At 42.4% G+C, this 16,600-nt stretch overlaps 1 protein-coding gene across 4 annotated transcripts in view; it reads right to left on the bottom strand.

Moving 5' to 3' along the window:
* Positions 1-839: 839 nt before the first annotated feature.
* The window catches only part of SH3BGR (SH3 domain binding glutamate rich protein), a 69,137-nt gene continuing 53,376 nt past the window's right edge, over positions 840-16,600 (bottom strand). For 3 of the 4 annotated variants that reach the window (XM_016938552.4, XM_063803640.1, XM_003319075.7), the window contains exons 4-7: positions 16,080-16,172; positions 6,965-6,994; positions 4,539-4,671; positions 840-1,258 (exon numbers count right to left, since the gene is read on the bottom strand). In XM_016938552.4, the coding sequence (XP_016794041.1) occupies positions 4,573-4,671; positions 6,965-6,994; positions 16,080-16,172 (222 nt within the window). In that variant the 3' untranslated portion in view covers positions 840-1,258; positions 4,539-4,572. The remainder of the gene's footprint in view (positions 1,259-4,538; positions 4,672-6,964; positions 6,995-16,079; positions 16,173-16,600) is intronic. The other variant, XM_054675287.2, reaches the window with a different exon arrangement.

Genomic DNA, 16,600 nt, shown 5'->3' with positions numbered 1-16,600 from the left:
GGGTAACAAGAAAAGAGCCGTTTCCCAGAGTTCATGACAGCCACGAGACTTCTGCAACTGCAGAATACACTCTGAAATAACACCAACAGACTCTGCTGCAAAATTAGGAGGCAGACTCCAGAGGGGAAAGTTTATGCCACTCCAAGTTGAATTGCCATAATTAACATGAAATAGGAAAAGAGCACAGCAAGGAGATGAGCCCCTCTGACAATACAGGAGCAACATTTGCTGCAAAAACACAAGGAATCACACATAGGCAGGGAGGTAGCAGGGGGAATATCAAAATCTTACAAGGAAGAAAAAATATCTACAGTAAACTGAGGCAGGCAGGTGAGCAGAGAAATGCTATCAAACTTACCTGGTGTACAAGTCATTGGAGCTGGATCAGCTGTAGGAGAACACACACTCCTGGCCATCGGGAAGAAAAATTACAGGACCCGTCTCCACAGCCATGGCTACAAATCAATCAACAGCAGGAGAAACAGAAGCAGCCACTCCCTTCAGCTCAGAAACATGTGAAGGGCACTGGGTTGCAAATTTCTGTCCTTAACATCATCCCTCCTTACCATCATCCCCAAACAAGTGGATGATAAAGTTACAGTTAGATAAGCCTTCAAAGATGATACGCACAACGTGTGTGTAATAAAAAAAAATACGACGTAATGAGACAATCAATGCAATTGAAAACATGGACCAAACAATCAGTGCAATAAAAGACATCGATCCCAACGCAGACAGAAAAGTGCTGCTGAAGATTTAGACTTGGCAACAGACAGACGGAGTTCAAGCATATGCAAGCAGAGACTATAAATAATAAAATGATGCTCCTTGGGACAAGATATTTTTCTATTAATCTTTATTTATATGATGGTTCTCTGGAAAGCACTTCATTTTAAAACCTGCTTCTGAGATAAGTAGCATAAGGCGCATTTGAAGAAATACTATTGTTGTATCACAGAGAACTTCCATGCCTTGAAATCATTTTTTTCAGAGTATTATTAATAAGATGGTCTAGCTATGCAGAGCAAAAAAGAAAAAAAAATCTTCAAAAGCCAAGACTGTCAGGCACATGAAGGTATGCATAAACTGTCTTCACATTTAATTTTGTATGATTCGGGAGATACCTCCATGTACATCTAACCAGGTCAGGCAGCATAAGTCCTCAGTAACCCTGGGTGTGCCGGCTTCAAGCCAAAGTATTCTGTTGAGTTTGGTTTGTGGAGAGACATTTGAAATGTCGCTTCATAGCTTCCATTTTCTAAAAGAAAAGGCAAATATTAGGGAAAGACTGTAGAGAAAGACACAGAATGTTTACCACAATCTTCATCACTTAACATACAATAAAGGAAAGTGTTGCCTTTTATTCTATAAACCACTAGTCATCATTTGCTCCCCACTGAAAGGAAAGGGAATTTGTCTCATGGAAAACTAAGCTAGATTTATATCCTTTCTCTGCATAAACACATATCAAACACCATAAGGAAGACAACATCTCCAATTATAATTTCCCACTGTGTTTTCATGGAAAATAGGCTGAATTGACAGCTTGGTCCCAGAGGCGGAGCTCTAAATGGTTCATGGCTACACCAGAAGAAGGTATTAAGTGGCAAGCTTTGGGGAGGTAGAATCCCGTCTCATATTGGACATTATTTGCCCTGGGACTCAAACATCAATTTAGATTCTAGGTCAGACGTGGTGGTTCATGCCTGTAATTCCAACACTTTGGGAGGCCAAGGTGGGCAGAGCACTTGAGCCTAAGAGTTCGAGACCAGCCTAGGCAACATGGTGAAACCCCATCTCTACAAAAAATACGAAAATTAGCCAGGCATAGTGGTGTGTGCCTGTAATCCCAGCGACTCAAGAGGCTGGGGTGGGAGGGATCACCTGAGACCAAGGAGGTCAAAGTGAGCCATGACCTCACCACTGCACTCCAGCCTGGGTGACAGAGTGAGACCCTGTCTCAAAAAATAAAATAAATAAATAAATAATAATAATAATAGATTCTGACTCCAACTTCAGCTATGGGAAATGAGAATTCTTTCATAGTTCCATTCATTGCCTTGTTCTGTCTAAAATCGTCTTTTCAAATAAAATGCATGGATAATCTATGAGTTATGAGATGGGTTTGTTTTTGGAAGCCAAATAGTTTGCAGAATACCTGACTGCATCATCATGTCGCATTTTAAAGGTTATTGACTCTCTTCGGGAGTCAGTGGCTGGGATTTAGGGTGCTGCCTGGTTTACTCCTTCACTGTCAGACATTTTGACCTCACAACAGACTATTAGGGACTGGATTCCAAACTAGAACCCATCAGAGAAACAGGCAGAATGTGCTAGCCACAACTGTAACTTGCCTTTTTTTCTTTCTTTTTTGGAAATGGCCTATAAAGAAGCCATCTGTCTACATTAAAGATTCTCTCTCGGCTGTGCCATTTCACATCCAATATTTCTTTATAATTATCACATTAAAACTGCACAATTTTTAAAGAACTTTCCAAGCTGAGTGAACAGACATGGATTTAAACGGGACCAATGAGTCTGTTACTGTGGGTTTTGCTTTGTTTTGTTTCTGGTATGAGGATAAATATAATCATATTTTCATTTTCTACCATTCTTCAGGTAGAATATCTTAAGCTTGCCAGTTTCCTTTTTTTCAAAAATGAGTCCCAACCCACTCCTTAGAAATGGAATTGTAACCAAGTGGCAAGCAGAGGGCTTTAAAGTAGAAGTCTGTGGGTCCAGAGCATGAAAGAAACACCCTGGAGAGACATCAAATCGTGGGCTAGACTCACTTTCTCATTCAAGCAAATGAATTTGACAAAACCTTTATGGTCCAATAACAAAGTGTGATGGCCACCCTCACTAGCTCCAAGATGCTCTAAAAATAGATTAAGTGCTTTTTATATCAGCTTTTTTTTGTAAGTCTATTAAGAAGGGACATCCCTACTATTCAAATTGGACTTTGGTGCAAAGAGCATTGCTATTTGTCAGCCAATTTTTAAAGAGCACCAAAGATTTCTTCTTCCTTCTCCAAATAAACCCTTCTATCCACCCTTCTTTGTACATGCACCAATTCTTAACTGGAGACCTGCCTGGGGAACATGGTGAAGTCACTTTAGGTATCTTTGACAAGTCAGCTTTTGCTGCCTTGTAATTTTAAACTTCTATTGACGATGGAAAATAATTATGTAATTCTTACTGGTTTGATAAGTGTCTCTCATTTAGAGAATAATGAGGGCATATTCTATCATTATCTCCTGAGAGTAACAGCCCAAAAAGCCGTCTTAATTTTCAGTGGAGGCATAATATGGGAGATAAAAAGACTAAACTTTTTTAAATTTTTTGAAAAACGCTTATAGCTCCAGAGCAAAACCATGAGCAATGTTGCCCTAGAGAATAAACTACGGCCTCAAATTCAGTTGCAAAGCCAATCATATTAATAATAATACAACATGTACCTAGGTATTTGCCAAATATCAGGAAAAACCAGATATTTTTATAGCACTTAATGTCTTCTGTTTTGTTTTGTTTTGTTTTTGTTTTTGTTTTTGTTTTGGAGACAGAGTCTTGCTCTGTCACCCAGGCTGGAGTGCAGTGGTGCAATCTTGGCTCACTGCAACCTCTGCCTCCCGGGTTCAAGTGATTTTCAGGCTTCAGCCTCCCAAGTAGCTGGGACCGCAGGCATGAGCCACCCCACCCGGCTAATGCACTTCATGTCTTTAGGGGTTTTCACGCATGCTGTCCTATCTGTATGGCTCACAATATTTAAGCATTCGCCCATGTCCTCAAGATCCATTATCAGATTCTATTGTCTTATTAACACTTAATAAATGTTCACTAATATGTGGCACTTATCAAACTAGTAAGAATTACATAATTATTTTCCATCATCAAGGGAAGTTTAAAACCAGAAGGCAGCAAGAGCTTACTTGTCAAAGATACCTAAAGGGACTTCACCATGTTCCCCGGTGTTTCCAGAGGAGTGTTCTGGTTAATAGAAACGGAAATGGAGTATCAAGCACTGACGACTAAACCCGTGGCAGCAATAATTTTCTTTCATGACTCAACACCAGCTTTGTGATTTTTTTAGGTTATAATTTATTGCCATCATTCTGAACATCAGTAGTCACCCCCCTAAAGTTGTACATGTGGTTGGTGGAGGAGTTGAGGTTACAGAATGCTGATAAAAGGACACTTGCTGTATCTTCTCTCAAACAAAGTTTATATAGAGGAAGAGGAGGAAGTAAATGCAAAACAAAACTCTTCCCTGCATCAAAGGTGCACTTTTTCCTAGAAATCCCATCAACCATAGCCTTCTGTGCCCTAGTGCGCAAGAAACAGACCCACGAAAGGTCAGCAGCCCCGCGGCTCTAGAAAGGAGCTGGACCCCGCCAGAAAGGTGTGCAGACCAGGGCTTTGGAAGGAGACAGACAGCCCTGAATTGGAATTCCCTTTCTCCTGTTACTAAGCAAAACATGCCGCAGATAGCATACAGTACGGTAACTAGCAGCTTTTCCACCCCAGAATCCTGTAGCTACCTGGAGAAGTGGAAGAAATGAAGCGTGAAAAGGCCTAGGAATCTTCGTCTTCTCCAGGCTCTTCTTCTCCTTCTGCAGTTTCCTCCTCCTCCTTGGCTTCCCCTTCCGCACCCTCCATGGCTATTTCTTCCGTCTTATTTTAACAAAACTTACATTAGTATTAAGAAGCATAAGGGCCAAGGATACAGTGAGAAAAAGACTGTAAAATGCTGGACTAGAGGTCAAAGCCTCCCACACCCCACCACACAACACACAAACAAACACACACAACACACAAATACACACACCACACATGCCACACAAACACATGCCACACACACCCCCCACACACATACTGCCTAAACACACACACACCACAGAAACACACACGACACACAGCACACACACACCCCCACACACCACCCAGACACACATCCACGCACACACACCACATACACACCACACACAAATACCAAACACCACATAGCACACACACACACCAGACCACACACCCCACACACATCACATATACCACAAATACACACACAATATACACATACACATCACACATACACATACATACCCTCCACACCATAACATACACACCATACCACACACATCACACACACACACACCAAACACACCACACACCATATACACCACACACAAATACACATACACCACACATACAACACACCACACATACCACACATACATAAAAAAAATCATCCTTCTAAACACAGAGTCCTCAATTTAGAATGGTGCTTTAGAATGATATGTTAATCCTAACAGGTTTTATAATCCCACCTAAATGTACAGTCTCCACTCATATTAACAAACCATTCTCAGCAAATAACCTTTACAAATTCAGAAAGTATATATATATATATATATATATATATATAGTTAGAAGAATCAAATACAAAAAGAATCAGCAAATTGAATTTTGTCAGGATGAGCTGTTAAATGCACAAGTTGGTTACATTTTCTTGTAACAAGCTAATTTCTTGAAGCAAAAGTTATCAGCAACCTATATATATAATCTGGAATTTCTTCCAAATTAACAATATGTTTTTATCTTATTTTTAAAATTCTATTTTGAAGCTGGCCTAGCAAGAGAGAAACAAAAGAAATAATTATTGGAAAGATGTAAATATTGAGAAATCATGGTGTAGAATATACTAGAAATAATCTATAGGTCTAAGAAGAGGGGTTGGTTTGATATATTAACATTTAAAATGATGAAGCAGATCTATACTTACTACCTCCCCAAATATAGACACATTCCATGAAAAAAAAGGAGACTACAAGAGTATTCACCAGAAATTGATGGGGTGTGTGTGTGTGTGTGTGTGTGTAGCTACAGTGTGTGTGTGTGTGTGTGTAGCTACAGTGTGTGTGTGTGTGTGTGTGTGTGTGTAGCTACAGTGGTTATCTCTGGGTAACGAGGGTTAAAAGCTATGTTCATTTTCCTCTTCTATCTGCATTTTTTAAATTTTCTATAAAGATCATAAATTTTGTCATTTCAAAAGTTAATAAAAGTTTCTTTGGGGGGATTTCTTTTGACATTTGGGACCCTTTTTAATGTTGATGACCTTGTGCTGAAACATCTAGACAATACACGTAACTTAGTAAATTATTCTCCCTAACCTTGTGTTCATAATTTTAAGTTAGTTCTCTAGCATTTTAAAGTGATTAATCCAGGCCCAGTGCAGTGGCTCACACCTGTAATCCCAGCACTTTGGGAGGCCGAGGTGGGTGGATCACTTGGGGTCAGGAGTTCGAGACCAGCCTGGCCAACATGGTGAAATCCCATCTCTACTAAAAATACAAAAATTAGCCAGGTGTGGTGACACGTGCCTGTAATTCCAGCTACTCAGAAGGCTGAGGCAGGAGAATCGCTTGAACCCAGGAAGCGGAGGTTGCAGTGAGCTGAGATCACACCACTGCACTCCAGCCTGGGCAAGAGAGTGAGACCCTGTCTCAGAAAAAAAAAAAAAAAACAATAAAAGTGATTAATTCAAAGATGTTCAAAAACATAAACATAGGTGGAATCCCTCCCTCAATGAAAACACCACTAACCACCATGCAGGATTCCTAAATCCAGTGCATTCAACAGGGTAGAAAAGGACGAGGAGCAGGCATCTCCAGCCAGTGCCCTGGCCTGGCCTGGCCTGATGTCAGTGAGAAACCACGGAAGACACCTTCACCTGAGGGGGCTCCGAACAGATTCCACAGCCAAGCCCCGTTTCTCTCTCCACCTCCCTCGGACAAACGTATCTCCAACTTACTTTCCTTCTCAGCAGGTTAAAGGAGGATTTTCTGGGTGTGTGGGTTGCATCGCTCTCTTATGTTATTAAGAACGTGCCTCAAGCTGCAATCCTCCCACCTAAAAGATGTTTTTATTAAGCAGATTAAGCACAGCTGTTGAAGATGGTCGACCGTACCTCTTCTGTGGCTGTCTCTCCTTCTTCTTCCTTACATCCATAAATCAAAATTCAAGAAAAAAACATAATTCAAGTAAGTTTAAAGTCAAATCTGAAAATCAAGCAAACTATAATAAAATACAAGCTAATCAAAATGAACAACACATTAGTTTATCCATAAAATAAGTAAATAGCAAAGATATGATAGCTGGGTGATCCCTACTTCTTTCATACATTATATTTCAAGCTCTTAAAATACCTGTGAGATTAAAGACCATTTCCCATCACTTGAACTCCTGAGAAAATGTAATTAATTATTAATACTGCTTAGTAATACATTCAATTCTATTTCTAAAGCATACCAAAGATTGATAGTGCTATCTAGCAAAATTCAGACCATATGCAAGCAATGTAAAAATTTGAACAAAAATGTCTTTTCTGACTTTATGCCCTTATAACTATGTCTTTACTTCAGGTTTGAACAAATTAATAAAAGTAGGTCAAAAACTTTTCCTCTATGAGAACAAAATGATAACATTTCTGAATCACAAAGTATTTTAAATACTGATTTCTGGGTAAAGAAAGAAACTTGCAAGGTAAGAGTAGGTGGGGTCACCCAAGGCTCAGATAGGTCTCTACTGAGCAAGCCACCAGCCCACTGGAATTTCTATTTCCCCCAGATCAAAGCAAAATAACCAGGTTACAGCTCCTAAAAATGCCTCTAAGAAGAAAACAAAAGCTTTTCCATCCCTTCCCAGAATGGTCCGATAAACCTCCCTGAAGCCAGAGTGCCACAATTGCTTTAATTAAAGAGAGAGATGTGGTTCTTAAGAGCAGTCCCTAAAAATTCCTAATGCCTTACAATTCAGGCAGTGAGCTCAGGGAATCATGGACAGGGGGCACTGAAAGTGATCTTGCAGTCATATACATTCTCTACCCAGCACCATGTTTATACAGATGAGGACACTGAGGCCACAGAGGGAAGTCATTTGCCAAAGTCAAAGGTCACAGGACAAGGAGTCAACACAATCACGACTCACTGCAAGTCTACTGATTCCTAATTAAGTGTCCTTGTTATACTACCAGGCAGCCTCTCAAGATTAATAATGGAAAAATCAAAATCACAGAAGGTGGCAGAGTACAACAGCTCATGCCTGTAATCCCAGCTCTTTGGAAGGCTGAGAAGGAAGGATCACTTAAGGGCAGGAGTTCAAGACCAGCCTGGGCAACATAGCAAGACGCCCCCATCCCTATGAAACATGTTAAAAATAAGCCAGGCATCCAGAGGCAGAGGCGGGAGGATCACTTGAGCCCAGGAGTTTGAGGCTGCTGTGAGCTATGATCGTGCCACTGCACTCCAGCCTGGGTGACAAAATAAGACCTTGTCTATAAAATAAAATTTTAAAAATCACAGAAGGTAGGCCGGGCGCAGTGGCTCATGCCTGTAATCCCAGCACTTTGGGAGGCCAAGGCGGGCAGATCACCTGAGATCAGGAGTTTGAGACCAGCCTGACCAGCATGGAGAAACCCCGTCTCTATTAAAAATATAAAATTAGCTGGGCATGGTGGCGCATGCCTGTAATCCCAGCTACTCGGGAGGCTGAGGCAGGAGAATCGCTTGAACCCAGGAGGCGGAGGTTGCAGTGAGTCAAGATTGCGCCACTGCACTCCAGCCTGAGGAACAAGAGCAAAACTCCATCTAAAATAAATAAATAAATAAATATCACAGAAGGCAAGTTATACAGGATCCAACACACTCCCACATCTCCTGGCCCAACCTCATGTTTTTAGCCATTACCAGAACAATACCTTCCTATTTCTGAGACGGGCACTGAACTTGAAAGCCTGACAGTGCCAGCCAGGTCTGAATCAGGCCAAGAGGACTTTTTCAGCACTGGGAATCTTCAAACTAACCTTTACGTTAAATGCCACTGGTGACACCCCAAGTTTTGGTGCTCAAATAATGTGCAGAAGAGTCTGGCACTTGTTGCAAAATCCAGGGGTTGCTTTCACAGCGACGTGTTGATCGTGCCTCTTTAATCCTGCCTAATCCTGCCCATGTCTCGCCCCTCCTCTGCCATGACCGCCATCTTTGCTCACTGGGTTGCTGAAGGAAGCTCCTAAAGAGTGATTATCACCTCCTCTTTTCTTTCTCATCTCCAATCTGTGCTCCAGGCTGCAGCCAGAGAGTTCGTTCCAAAAAGCACCCAACCTTACTGTACTACCCTCATCTTTAGAAACTTCCATCTCCTCAAGATAATCTATCCTCCTGATATGGTTTGGCTGTGTCCCCACCCAAATCTCACCTTGACTTGCAATCATCACCACGTGTCAAGGGTGGGGCCAGGTGGAGGTAACTGAATCAGGGGGGCGGGTTCCCCCATACTGTTCTTGTGGTAGTAAGTCTCACAAGATCTCATGGTTTTGTAAATGGGAGTTCCCCTGCACAAGCCCTCTTGTTTGCCACCATGTTAAGACATGGCTTTGCTCCTCCTTCGCCTTCTGCCATTGATTGTGAGGCCTCCCCCGCCATGTGGAACGGTGAGTCCATTAAACCTCTTTCCTTTATAAATTACCCAGTCTCGGGTATTTCTTTATTAGCAGCGTGAGAACAGACTAATACACCTCCTTAGAACAGTGAAAAGGCCATCTGGCTCTGTGTACCCCTCTGGCCTCATCCCTCACCACTCTACTTCAGCCATTCTGAGTCACATGCAATTTTCTCACATTGGCCACACCTTCCAGGATATGCTCCAAACATTTCCAAGGAGACTTTCCTAACCCACAAGGCTGAGTTAAGGACCTTCTCACTTGCTCCCATAATCATCATTTACTTATCTGTCTCCCTCACTAGTCTGTGTGTTTGGGGGCATAACCTGTGTCTTATTCATTTTTGGATCTCTGGGAACTGTCTGGCCCCTCCAGGCCACTTTCTGGAACCAACAGGCAAGCTCGATAAATATGTGTTAGTGATTGGATAGAAGAACACATGAAATCTGTTAGTAACTCTTTGGATCTCAAAGAACTTTGATTTTCTTCTTCACATAGGATCAGAATAAAATTCATTATATGTGCCATAGAATTATTGATTATGTAGAGTTTTACATTCTTCTGAATCCAATTATTTTTATTAGTTACATTCAGTTGAAACAAATGAATTAACCAGATAAGGTCAACCGTAGAGCCAGCCTGGGGGGCAGTAGGAAGTCTTATAGGAATGTAAGTCTCAACTTTTATAGTTAGCTAGCAACAACTATGGAGGAACCTAGCACTCTTTTTTTTTGAGACAAAGTTTTGCTCTCGTTGCCCAGACTGGAGTGCAATGGCGCAATCTCAGCTCACTGCAACCTCTGCCTCCTGGGTTCAAGCTATTCTCCTGCCTCAGGCTCCCAAGGAGCTGGGATTACAGGCACCCGCTACCACACCCGGCTAATTTTTTGTATTTTTAGTAGAGATGGGGTTTCACCATGTTGGCCACGCTGGTTTCAAACTCCTGACCTTCAGGTGATTCACCCGCTTCAGCCTCCCGAAGTGCTGGGAATACAGGTGTGAGACACCGCATCTGGCTCCTAGCACTCTTTATCAATATCTGAATTGACCTTAATTTCTTAAAAGATACGTTTAGCAGGGAAAGTGATTGCTCAGGGAAAGTGATTGCTCAGAGAATGCATAAAAATACTTAGCCTCAAAAGGATAAGTAAGCTTGGAAGAACTTTGGATATTACCATCACAAGCTTCCCCAGAACATAAGCTCTGTGGGGGCAGTGACTCTGTCATTTTCATTGCTCCCTCCACAGTCCCTGGAATCCTGCCTGGCAAGTGGCAGCACTCAATCTGCCCATAAAATGTTGAATGACTGCATTTATGTAATGCTACTCCAGCTCAGCTTCAAATCCCCCATAGAATGAGGTGGGATATATTAGTTTTAAAAATAATGGCTGGGCGTGGTGGCACATGCCTGTAAACCCAACACTTTAGGAGGCTGAGGAGGGAGGATCACTTGAGGCCAGGAGTTTGAGACCAGCCTGGTCAACAGAGCAAGACCCCATCTCTACAAAAAATGTAAAAATTAGCTGGGTGTGGTGGCCTGTGCCTATAGTCCCAGCTACTCGGGAGGCTGACGTGGAAGAATCACTCGAGCCCACTATGATTATGCCAATGCACTCCAGCCTGGGTGACAGAATGAGACTCTGTCTCTAAAAATAAATAAATAAAAATAATAATAATTAAGCTTCCAACCTTGGTTCATAGAATTATAAAATACTGGAATTAGGCAGATCCTTAAAAGTTATCTATGTAAAATGCTTGAATTGACTTTCACGGCTGGCAAGTAATTATAGGCACAAAAGCATTTTTTAAAGATAATTATAATCATCCAGTCAATTAAGCCAAGATCTCACATAATCACCATTTGAGGAAGCATACACCTTAAAGTAATTTCACCTTGTTTTTCAGAGAAAGCCAGAAGAGAGAAACCTCAGAAGTGGGAAGTCTTAGAACCTTCCACAGCAGCTATTTTTGTTGGAAACTTGGCCAGAAAAGCAGACTGCAGAGGTGGTGCGTGGCCAGAACTAAGGACAGGTGTCCGTGGTGGTGAGTGCCAGGCAGCGTTCACTGGGAACAGGTGGCAGGCGTGGGAGATAGTGAAGGACTAGCCCAGCGTGACCTGCAAGGGCAGCCAGCCTCAGAGCGGCTAGAGATGAGAGGACAGAGGCAGAGTCCTCTCGAGCTGCAGGCACTCCAGGGACCCAGGCTGAGACCCGTGACTCCTCCCACAAACCTACATCAATGTTTGCCCCTTGAAACTTTTCTCAAGACTGCTATTGGAGGAAGCCAAAGAGGGGTGGTTACAGACCATAATCATGTTATCTGTCAAGCAAGGGCCTCATGACTTTCAGATAGGATGACTGGGTTCACAAAGCATACAATTTTAAATAATTGTACCTTGATCAAAAAACACGAACCAAACCTGCACAAGGTGCAATGCTTCCAGCATTTTCTAAAGCTCTCATGATGTCCCAGTCTGCAGTTCATTTCTTAGAGAATGCCCAGAAGCTGAGCTGACTTTCTGTTTTCCTCCTTTACTCCTGAGGTGCCGGTTCCTTAGCCCCTCACCCTCCCCTGGGTTATCAGGCCAGGCCCCATGAGGTCCCCTATTTTCTAAAGTTACAGGTAAGATCTTCCTAGGCATGAAGTCATGGTCTGTTCGGTGTTCACCCTCCTGACCTCCCAAGTCCTCCTGCCTCAATCCTTTATCAAGGACAGAATTTACATCTTGGCATCTTGTCTTTAAGAACCCTGGAAGTTGAGGAGGTGGTCAGGGGAAGTCCATATCATTAAAGAAGATAATAGTTTTTGTTTCCATTTCTGTTGATTTTTTTAATCAATGTCAAACATTAGGTAAATATTCCTCTCCATTAAATGGAATTGTATGAGTGCCTACAAGTGTGCATTGAGTATGCATGTTTCATAGCAGAGATCAGATAAGCCTGTCCCTGACTTAGGCATTTACCTGGTTTATCACTCAACTGAACATTGCCAGGTGCTGGAGAGAGGTTTTTTGCTCGTTTTGTGTTTTTACTGCACACATGACAATTGTTTTTAACACACAAATGAAGGCAGGTTTTTTTTAAAAAAAGGTAAAAACTTGATATGGTTTGTCATCTAGTTAACAGAAATGCACCAATGCATTGCATTTCTGGTTTCATTAAGGCTAGATGAGATGTCACCATTTGGGGAAGTTGGGTGAAGGGCACACACAAGACTCTTATTTTTGAAACTTCCTGTGAGTCTATAGTTATTTCAGAATAAAATGTTTAAAACTGTTTTTATTCCTTCTCATAATAAGTGTGGCTGAAGGCCAGGATATGAATTGTGACTTGTTCTTTCTGCTACACAAAGCTGAGGGGGTAGAGGGGTCAGAGTAAGAGTTATTTTCTCTTCCCACAGGCGACCTATTTGTTCTGGCTTTCCACCCCTAAGGAAGAAAGTATAGACCTTGGTTTTCAAAACTTTAGGCTAATGGGGTGATAAAGCTAGGCGGTCCCTGAGGAAAAAAAAAAAAAAAAGAGCTTGGAATTGGCAAGACGGAGGTGGCCAGACTGGGGAGGAAAGAAGGATTTTCCAGGAGGGGTACTGCCCAGGCCCTGCTCATACACAGAAACAGAGCCAGGGACCGCTGGGGCATTTAAGTAACACAAGGCACTCTGTACAGGCAGCAGCGTCCGCGGTCAGAAGGCCAGCCACTGTGAAAGGCCAGTCTGTGTCCAGCCAGAACAGAGGGTCTGGCCCATGCCAAGGGACAGACAGCAGAAACACGACCACAGACAACCAGCACCCAATCCCTGCCCAGTCACCACTAACGACCCCAGGATGGCTGTGAGACCCTCAGGAGGACAGGGTCTTCAAAACACCCCACCCAGCTGGAAGCTCCTGCCAGCCATGAGGTGGGCACATGGAGCAGATAGAGGGAATTTAAAGCAATAAAGGAAGCTGACATTCCTTGCCCAGGAGTCTTAGGAACCAAATGTGGGCCCACGAATATTCTAAACTTTATATCCACCACAGCGTGTTGGTTAATGAGGGAAGCCCAGGGGAGCACCTCTGTTTTAACCACAGCAAGCCAAGAGGAGCAAAAAGAAATAGCCTCAAGATGGTTTCAACGGAGCCAGGAGTTTGAAAGCCTTCGATTTATCTGAGGTGTCATACCTACATGAAACTACTAGGATGTGTCTCATACTTTCAAAATCAATGTTCAAAACACACAGAGCTCTCCCTTGTCTTTCTGATTCCCTATCAGCCTGTCTATGCCTGGGGTGCCCTGGGAGGAGAGATGCCTTTACAAATAGCCCACAACGTCCTCCCATTTCAGCAACTTTTTTTTGAGATGGTCTTACTCTATTGCCCAGACTGGAGTGCAGTGGCACGATCTCAGCTCACTGCAACCTCTGCCTCCCGGGTTCAAGCAATCCTCCCACCTCAGTTTCCCAAATAGCTGGGATTACAGGCGTGCGCCATCACACCCAGCTAATTTTTGTATTTTTAGTAGAGACGGGGTTTTACCATGTTGGCCAGACTGATCTCAAACTCTTGACCTCAAGTGATCTGCCCACCTCTGCCTTCCAAAGTACAGGGATTATAGGCGTGAGCCATGCGCCCGGCCCCATCTCAGCTTTTAACAACAAACCAGAGACCGTCAAAACAAGCCAGTAGGTTGTTGAAGCACAAAATGCAAGCATTCTAAATATCTAAGTGGTGTTTGTCTCCTTCTTAAATTTTAAAATTCAGCCTATTTTCATATACACTCATAAGGGTTAATCATGTTTTTACAACATTTTTCATCTGTTTACTGACAATCACAGAGGGTTTTTCTAATTTAATTGAATTAAAGTAAATCAAAGAGCATGTGTTGGTTTTCAAACAGGAAGAAGTCAGAATCTGTATTTCTGTAGGATAAATGGCATTAAAGAGTTGAAAAGTAAATTTGATAATATGATGTTAGTAATATATTCATATAAAATAAAAATATTTTTCACTTACGGTCATTTCTTCACCATAGCCCACACAAAAATAACAAAAAATGGTTTTTTTAATTCCTACCAGGATTCACAAGATTATAATTGACTTTGTCAAAGGCTCACAATTTTAAAATGTAGTAGCAAAGAGAACGTCCAAGCTGGGTGATTCATCACTTCACAGAACTAACCCAGCCCAGTGGCTGAGAAGCTGAAGCAAAGCCCACCCTGGCTATAGGAGGCAGGATCTGATTATAAATATGCTACCTTCCTGCTGGTCTCACGGGAGAAAGGGGCTGGGGTGTAATGCTTTTCATCTTTGTCTCTATGTCTTAAAAGAAGCAAACTCAACTTCAAAGTATTCATCAATATGACTGTAAGGGTGCATTAGGCAACTCATGCAAAGTTCAAATTGTGAAACAGATTATGTTTTAATTACAAGATAATGAAATGGTCACTATATTTAATTTTTAAAGTATTGTTTCTGAATTATACAGGCTGCCATGAAACACCGTCTAACTTCTAGGTCAAGATTGAAGATTTTGTCTTTCTTTAAAACAAAAACTTCAGAGTTGTAATATCAACATTTTGAAATAGCAGTCTACTTCAAATATAAGTCTAAATATCAGGGAATTTCCTTCCCTAGCCCCTCCCAATTTAAGTTCTTTGAGGTAAAGACAAATGGATGCCCAGCCCCACACCCCTTTTTCCATAGTGTGGGTGTGGGTCTCAGCCCCTTTCTAGCCACATTCTATCTGGTGAATGAGGATCCAGCTCTCATAAAAGCTCCCACACCTCTCCCGGAATAAATAAATTAGCAAACCATCAGGGTTTGAAAAATAAGTCTTTGCTACAACTGACCCAGTGGAGAAGCCCTCTAACATTCTCCTCTAAGGAGGCCCAGAACAATGCCTGCACCCCATTCCCAGCCCCACCAGGCTCCTTCCTTGGCGCCTGGTTTCCCAGCACATTTTCAGAACTCCTTGAAGAAGTGGCCCATCCCATCCCCTATTATGTCAGCTTGGCACTCACAGAACCACAGTGTCCCCCAACATTGCCCACTCCTTACCCTGCTGCTCCTGCATGGGAACCCCTTTAGAATTAATCATGTGACTTCACCAGGATCTATTTCCCTGATTGAACTTAAATTAACTGAGTGTCAATTTCCCTCCCCAAGGAGTCCTTTTTATCCTCAAGTTCCTGTTGTCTTCCGCCAGATATACTGCACTCCCTTAGCTCTATTTCCCCACTGGGCAGGGCTCCTGGGTGGGTGTAAGCTAGGAGTCTGTCATTAATCATGATCAAGCAGAAAGGTCCCTTGTTTATAAAGAGCATGCACCTAACCTAGCCATAACAACACCACAACAAATTCTCCAAGCCTTGTCCAGCCGGCTCCCTCCTGGTCTGGGTTCAGGCTCCTTTGTCTTCCCTTTAGCCCTCTCTGCACCAGGATTCCAGTGCTTAACACATCAGTAGAAATTACTTGCTTCCTCCCTGGCTAAACTCTCAGCTCCTTGCTCTCTTTCTGACTGCTTGTGCCCAGAGTCAAGTTGTACAAGCCCTGTAAAAGTCTTGAACAGCAGAGAATCCAGTCAAACTGCTGTGAAAAAGCAAAAACTCACATTCTTCTCCTGGGCTTCTGGGAGGTTGCCCGCATCTTCACTGCCCTCTTTTTGTGCCTCAGTTTCTCCACCTTCTTCAGCCTTCTCTGATCCCTGGTCATAAAGGAAACCCAGGATATGAGCTCAAAAACAGAAAAAAGAAAAAAAAAACAGGCCACATATGCTGTGGCTTTCTTATTTAGACACACAGTATATACATGAAGCAAACATAGACTGCCCACTCATTAGGTCACTTAGCGACTACAGCATAGGATCTCCAAACTCCAAAATGCCGACTGGGATAAGTCAAAGATCCAACCTATGTGCATTGCAGGGTAACAAACTGCCTAAGTGAGGAGTTTCAGTTCACCCACTTCAGGCTGATGAGGAGAAATTCGAAGAATTCTATCTTTACACAGTGTTTTCTATTGCTTGTATGGAGGGAGGCTTATAATTTTAGAGATTAAAAATTAAGAAGATAGATAAGATAGAAAGATAAAGTAGACAGGTAAACATACATAGATGGATAAATGGATGGATGC

Source organism: Pan troglodytes, chromosome 22 (assembly GCF_028858775.2).
Source record: "Pan troglodytes isolate AG18354 chromosome 22, NHGRI_mPanTro3-v2.0_pri, whole genome shotgun sequence".
Lineage (NCBI taxonomy): Eukaryota > Metazoa > Chordata > Mammalia > Primates > Hominidae > Pan > Pan troglodytes.
This window is presented reverse-complemented; position numbering and strand designations above follow the sequence as displayed.